The sequence below is a fragment of the Malurus melanocephalus genome, unplaced genomic scaffold, assembly GCF_030028575.1.
Source record: "Malurus melanocephalus ecotype Western Australia unplaced genomic scaffold, MMel_1.1 scaffold_318, whole genome shotgun sequence".
Lineage (NCBI taxonomy): Eukaryota > Metazoa > Chordata > Aves > Passeriformes > Maluridae > Malurus > Malurus melanocephalus.
Genome location: NW_026623550.1, coordinates 728839 through 736372, shown reverse-complemented (window position 1 = coordinate 736372; position 7534 = coordinate 728839). Strand labels below are relative to the sequence as shown.

At 55.6% G+C, this 7534-nt stretch overlaps 1 protein-coding gene across 1 annotated transcript in view; it reads right to left on the bottom strand.

Moving 5' to 3' along the window:
* Positions 1-7534, bottom strand: part of EFNA2 (ephrin A2) — a 38953-nt gene that overhangs the window by 3876 nt on the left and 27543 nt on the right. The window contains exon 2 of the mRNA XM_057377566.1: positions 561-850. Within this exon, the coding sequence (XP_057233549.1) occupies positions 561-850 (290 nt within the window). The remainder of the gene's footprint in view (positions 1-560; positions 851-7534) is intronic.

The following is a 7534-nucleotide window of genomic DNA, read 5'->3' as shown; positions in this document are numbered from 1 at the left end:
TGTGAATGCATGGGAATTGCATGTGAGAGCAACGAACACACAGGAGAGCACAGGATCACACAGGAGAGCATGGGAATTGCATGAGAACACAGGAATAGATGTGAGAACATGGGAATTACATAGGAGAGCACAGGAATTACACGAGAACACAGGAACAGACGTGAGAACATGGGAATTACATTGGAGAGCACGGGAATTTCATGTGAGAGCACAAGAATAGATGTGAGAACACAGGAATTACATTGTAGACCACAGAAATACACAAGAGAGCACAGGAGAGCATGGGAAATACATGAGAACACGGGAATTACATGGGAGAGCACAGGAATACACAGGAGATCACGGGAACACTGCCTGGGGCTGGGGCCATTCCCAGTGCCCATGGTGTGGCCAGTGCCCCTGGACAGTCCTGGTCACTCTCACGCCCACGGCTGTGATTTGGCCACAGCAAAAATTTCCACGGGATGTTTGCCCCAAGCCGGATGCACTGCAAGATTTGGATAACCCCACAACATTTTGGGGTCACCGACACCCCCAGGACGCTCCCAACCCCTACTCACAGATGTAGTAATACTCGTGGCCGGGTCGGAACTCAAAGCCCAGCGAGAAGGGCGTGAAGAGCTGGAATTTCTCGGAAAACTTGAGGGGCCCGTTGGGGGAATCGGGGCGGTTGCACTCCCAGCGCTTGAAGCCGCGCTGCCGGTGGTCGCAGGACGCGTGGCCCTCGTAGTTGACCATGTAGAGGATGTACCTCTCCATGCGCTCGGGCAGGGGCTCCTCGTAGTGCGGGCAGTAGATGTCCAGGTAGTCGTTGATGCTCACCTCCACCGTGTAATCGCCGCGGTGGAACCTGTGGAGGAGTCGGGGTGGGTGGGTCACCAAATCGGTCTGGCTCGTTTGGGGACCCTCCCCAGGGATTTTGGAATTGTGACCCCCCGTGGGTGTTCTGTTTCTGTCTCCTGGTTGGATGGAACTCAGATAAAAGGGCTCTTTTTGGGATAGAAAAGGTTGGTTTTTTGTAGGAATGAGCCAAGGAGAACYATTCCCGGGAGATTGAGTGGTGCCTCCAGCTGATCCTGGACTATCGGATCCGAGAGATGTATGAAATCATCAAATCCCAGGATGGTTTGGGTGGGAAGGGACCCTAAATCCCATCCAGTGGATGGGATTTAGGGTCCCTTCCCACCCAAACCATCCTGTGCCACCCTGCCACCGTCAGGGACACGTCCCACCRTCCCAGGCTGCTCCAAGCCCTGTCCAAACTGGCCCTGGACACTTCCAGGGATGGGGCAGCCACAGCTTCCCTGGGAATTCCATCCCAGGGCCTCACCACTCCACAATTCAAGGTCTGATCCCACCCCAACACCCCCATTAACCTCCGGATTAACCCCGATCTCTTTTGTTTCGTGCCAGCAAACCAGCACAATTTGGGTGGAAATCACACAGAAATGATTATTCCCAGCAGCGCCGGCACGGCCACGGCCCAGCGCCGCAATCCCGGTGTCACCGGCGTTTTTGGCACTGCTTATCCCAGAGATTAAGGGATCATCAGCACTGAGAACTCCGAGGTGTTTGCCAGCATCCCCTCCTCCAGCTCCTCGGGGTGGTCCTTGTGATCCCCCTCCCCAAATTYCAGATCCTTGGCGCTCCTGGCCAGTGGAGCTCAAATTCACCAAATTCACCAACCCCGCCAGGAGCCGATTTGGGCAGTTTGGCTCCCATCCCTCATTGATTGAGGATTTTTCATGATGAATTTGAAGTTCCCCCCATCAGAAAACCCCCTAAAACTGTCACCCCGTGCCTCCAGGGCTCGAGGGGTCTGATTGGACAGGGACAGCAACCACAACCCCCCCCCAAAAAAAAAAACCATCTCGGGGCTCACCGAGAGCTGCGACAGCCTCACCTCATCCACAGACACCCCAAAAGCGGCTCCCCATCCCCATAGCAGCAGAGAGTGACCCCAAAACGGGAAAGGGGGGGAAGGAGGGAGGCAGTGTGGAGATGGGGGCATCCTGCAGCCCCCCTCCAGCTCATTACCTGCCTCATAAGCTCTCTGATCACACAGGGAACGCGCTAATTAAGGAGCAGGGTTTCTCCCTCTCCTTCCCTCTCCTTTCCCGAGCCAGTTGTGCCAACCCTGCCCCTGGCAAGGTAACATTGGAAAATGTAAAATTAATACAAAGGGCTGGAATTTACCGGGAAACAATTTTCAAACGCGCGGAGAACAATAAAAAATATTTAAAGGGGAAAAAAAAGAAAAAACCAACAAAAAAACCTTCTTCTGGGCTGCCTTTTATTTTAAAAAAATTATTTATTTTAATGATCGTTACTAAAGGCTGAGAAAAGGTAGGAAGAGGGGGGGTGGGCCCACGTATCAGGGGAATAATAATAATAATAATAATAATAATAATAATAATAATATTTTTTGGGAAAAACTCACTGCAAGGGCCTTGGCCTGTCTGACAAATTGCTGAATTAAAGCTGATTAAAGCTAATTAATGGCCCAGATGGAGATGGGGGTGGGGGAGCTGCGGGGAGAGGGTCACCCACTTTTGGGGGGCTATGGGGAGGGGTCAYCCTCCTCTGGGTGTGGGGTCTGTGGGGACCCTCAGCACGGTGTACCCCACTCTGTGGGGTGTCCAGAACTCCCCAGTTCATCCCAGTCTGATGCCATGGGATGGGGATGATGTTTTGGGATTGGGATGATCACACCACCAACGCCCACGCCATGGGATGGGGATGATGCCATTTTCTGGGATGATGCCATGGGATTGGGGTGATGCCATGGGATGATCCCATCACCAGGGATGATGCTGTAGGATTAGGACAATGCCATTACTAGGAATGATGTCATGGGATGGGGATGATCCCATCACCAGAGCCGATGCCATGGGATTGGGATGATGCCATGGGATGATCCCATTACCAAAGATGACATCATGAGACGTTCCCATTACCAGGGATGACACAAGGGCATGAGAACAATGCCATCACCAGGGATGACACCTTGGGACAGGGAATGATGCTATGGGATGATCCCATCACCAGGGGTGACTCCGTGGGATTGGGACAATGACATTACTAGGAATGATGCCACAGGATGGGGACGATGGCATGGGATGGGGATGATCCCATTACCAGAGATGATGCCATGGGATTAGGACAATGCCATTATTAGGAATGATGCCACAGGATAGAGACAATGCCATGGTATGGGGATAATCCCATCACCAGGGGTGACACCACGGGACAGGGAATGATGCTATGGAATGATCCCATTACCAAAGATGACACCATGGGATGATCCCATCACCACAGGACAAGGACAATGCCATTACTAGCAATGATGCCACAGGATGGGGACAATGCCATGGGATGGGGATGATCCCATCACCAGAGATGACCCCTGGGACAACCCACAACCTGGCAGCACACACTCCACGGACACCCCAGTGCCTCAGTTTCCCCTCAGAGCAGCAGCATCCTCCTCCCAGAATTCCCAAATTCGGGCAGCGACCCAGCGCGGGAACAAAGCGGATTTGTCTCTCCACACCCTGCGAGACCAGCCAGTGTCCCAAGGGTTAAATAATTCAGATTTTTCTTTCCTGAACAGCTTGAAAAGAGATATGATTGCGCCCGCTGGAATACRGGGAAGGGGGGGCCGATATTATGGATGGAAAAGAGCTATTTAAGCTGAGGAACGGTGTTGGCACATAAACAAATGGGTATAAACCGGCCATGAATAAATTGAGGCTGGAAAATTAGGAGGTTTGGAACCGCTGGGGGCCGGTCAGGGCTCACAGGGGCAGAGGGGTGAGGGGGGGACTGAGGCAGGGGGGCTGGGTATGGGGTCCCCCCCGCTCCAAGGGCACCCGTCCTTGCGGGGCCAGGCGCTGAGAGACTTAAAAATCTCCCTTCCGCTTTCATCTCCCGAAATCTCCTTCATTCAAATAGTCACAGCGTGATCAGGAGTAATAAGCCTATTACAGAGCAAAATAAAACACAGCAGCTCCCCCCCCTGCCCGCCCCCCCAAACCAACCCCCCCCAGCCCTCCCGCCCTCTCCGGGGCTATTAAACACAACCCGATGGAAATTCAGCCCCCTCCCATCTCYCCCAGCCCTGCAGAGGTGTCCCCTCCTCGGGAAATGGGGACAAAGCAGCTCTGGGAGCTGGGGGGGTGGCAGGGAAGGGTCCCCGGGGCGCAGGCGCCCACAGACCCCTTCCAGCAGCTCTTTTCTCCATTAATCCCGCTGCTCGGCTGGTTCCTGGCACGCCCGTGGCCGGCAATGGACTTCACGCCGGGAACGTTTAAGCCGGTTTTCCATTTGTTTCTCCTTCTCCTCGGGCAGCCAAAATCGCTGCCGAGCCCGAGCCGAGCGTCATCCCGCGGGATGGACACGGCGGGAGCTGGACAGGGACATCGGGGAGAATTTGGGCCACGGGATGGTCACAGTGTCCTGGAGGCTGATCCAGATTCTCTGCTCAAGAGGGAAAAGCCACTCATGGAGCTGGGAGGGGATGGAGTCAGAGCCAGATGCCCCTGGACAACTGTGTCCAGCCAGTTTTGGCCCAGCGGGCTCGGCCACCCCACACCCCATCCCATTTCCCCATYCCACCACCCCACACCAGCGCCAAAGTTTATTTTAACCACGTTGGTAAATATTTCCCGTGGCGGAGAGTCCCAAATTCCCTCCGGGCTGTGCTGGACTATCCCAATGTCCCACCATTGCCAAAGCCTGGCGCTGGCAGGGTGAGGTGACATTCAAGGGACGCTCTGTCCCCATCAACCCCAACCCCTGGGATGGTGGCGGTGACAATTCCCGGTCCCCAGAGGCTCCGGTGTTGTCCCCGGTGCCGCGGTGGGACGGAGCGGGGACGGCGTCGCGGCTCGCCGGTAATGCGGTCCGGAGGGACCCCGCCGTACACACAGCACCTAAATTATTTAATTTCTCCAAACTGCTGCACCTTTATAAATCATTAAAAGCTCCTTTTGATCTGTGTTAATGAGGTTTCCTGAGTGCGGGGCTGGGAAACGCTTCGGCGCCAGAAAGCGACGCCGCTGATTAAAAAAATAAAGAGGGGGCGAGCGGGAGCGCGGGGGGCGGGACGGGCACGGGGAGGTGGGCACGGGTTGGGGGGCACAGGGGGTCCCCAGAGCCCAGCCAGGCTCTGGAGGGGTTTTAGGGATGCCCATTTTGTTTATCTTCTTTTCCTTTCCTTCCTCTCCCCCTCCCTTGTTTCCTCCAGTTTCCCTTTTCAGTTTCCCTTTTCAGTTTCCCTTTTCAGTTTCCCTTTTCAGTTTCCCTTTTCTGTTTCCCTTTTCTGTTTCCCTTTTCTGTTTCCCTTTTCAGTTTCCGTTTTCAGTTTCCCTGTCCCTTTCTTTTTCCATTCTTTTCCCCATTCCCGGAACTTTCCATTCAGGGAATACTGCTGGTCCCAGATGCCACCACGTCCCCGGGAAATGCCAGGGCAGGGCATGGGGCTGTCGGTCCTCCCGGAGCAGCGGGATGGGGTGAAGCGGAGCCGCGGGCAGTGGGAGCGCCCGGTTCCAGCGGTGCCACCGTCGGTGACCCCGTCGGTGACACCGTGAGAGTGCCGCGGCGCCGGCCCTGACAGCTTTAATGCCGATATTTATCTCGGCTCCGGAGCTCCGAGCCCGGCTCCGTACTCAGGAGCTCAATCACCGCGATCGGGAGTGACGGGGACGGCAGCTGGGTTTGGGATTAATGCCGGGTGACAGCCCCTGAGCTGCTCCGGTGGGACAGGGTGGGACAGGGTGGGGACACGGGTGGGGACAGGGTGGGACAGGGTGGGGACAGAATGGGGATAGAGACAGGGACACGGTTAGGGTTGGGGATGGAGATGGAGACAGGGATGGGAACAGGGATAAAGAGAGATTGGAAAGGGGATAGAGACTGGGACAGGGACAGGGACAGGGACAGGGACAGGGACAGGGACAGGGACAGGGACGGGGACGGGGACGGGGACAGGGATGGGAACAGGGATACAGACAGGGACAGGGACAGGGACAGGGACAAGGATGGAGATCGGGACAGGGATGGGGACAGGGTGGGGACAGGGACACCCTTAGGGATGGAGATGGAGACAGGGATGGGAACAGGGATAGAGAGAGATTGGAAAGGGGACAGAGACAGGGACAGGGACAGGAATGGGGACAGGGATGGCAATGGGGATAGACACAAGGGCAGGGATAGGGACAGAGATTGGGACAAGAACTGGGATGGGGATAAGGATGTGGACAGAGAAAGGAATGGGGACAAGGATGAGGATAAGGACAGGGTGGGGACAGGGATAGAGACAGGGATGGGAATGGGGATAGAGACAGGGACAGGGATGGGGCCAAGGATGGAGACAGAAATGGGGATAGAGACTGGGATGGGGACAGGGATGAGGACAAGGACAGGATGGGGACAGCGATAGAAACAGGGATGGGAATGGGARCAGGGATAGGGATGGAGATGGGGACAGGGAWGGGRACAGRGACAGAGWCGGGAATGGGAATGGGGATAAAGACTGGGATTGGGACAGAGATGGGGATAGAGACAGGGACAGGGATGAGATGGAGAYRGGGRCAGGGATGGGGATGGAGATGGGGACAGGAATGGGGACAGGSACTSTGGTAATGCACACCAACCCCATGTAGAACCAGGGTGTTTTCCCCCAGCCCTGCCATCCCTGGAGCTGGAACAGGGCTCAGCCYGGCRCTCCCGGAGCTCACACCTCCACTGAAGGATATTTCCCTTCCCCTCCTTATAAGGTAAATGACAGAAAATCCCAGGACAGCCATCAGCCTCCGAGGTAACCTCGTCCCGCCTCGGCCGCGTTCCCACAGGATTCGGCGGCTCCTGTTACCTGGGGCAACGGCGGGGAAATGACGGCTGGCATCTAAATTGCCATCATTATGCTCCAGAGCCAACACTCCCCATTTACACTTTATTGTCATCTTTTGCTTTAGGGAGATGCTGAGATATTACAGGATGGGGTGACAGAGCGGGATGAGATGGGATGCACGAGGAGAGAGGCGCCGAGATAAATGGGGACCCCCGGAGCTGTCATTTCAGCCTGTTTGTGGATCCGAGCCTGATCCCGAGGGCTGTGTGAAGGTTTTTGCGCACGGAAAGAAATAAAATTTGTTTAAATGCAAGCGCCAGCCTGGCAGGGCCTGGACACGTGGTACCTGGGAGAGGATTTCCACCAAAGCGGTGCCGAAAATGCCGTGGAAGCGGCTCGGACAGGGATRATCGTGGAATAATGGGAACTGATCGTCACCGGCGGCTGGTACTGGGCTGTGACTGTGGGGCTGGCACCCCATTGTGGGGCTGGCACCCCTGGTGTCCCTTTGTGGGGCTGGTACCCCATTGCAGCCCCTGTATCCCTTYGTGGGGYTGGTACCCCAATATTGGASTGGTATCCCATTGTGGGGCTGGCACCTTATTGTGGGGTCAGTACCCCAATACAGCCCCATTGTAGGGTTGATACCCCATTCCAGGGCTCACACCCCATTGTGGGGCT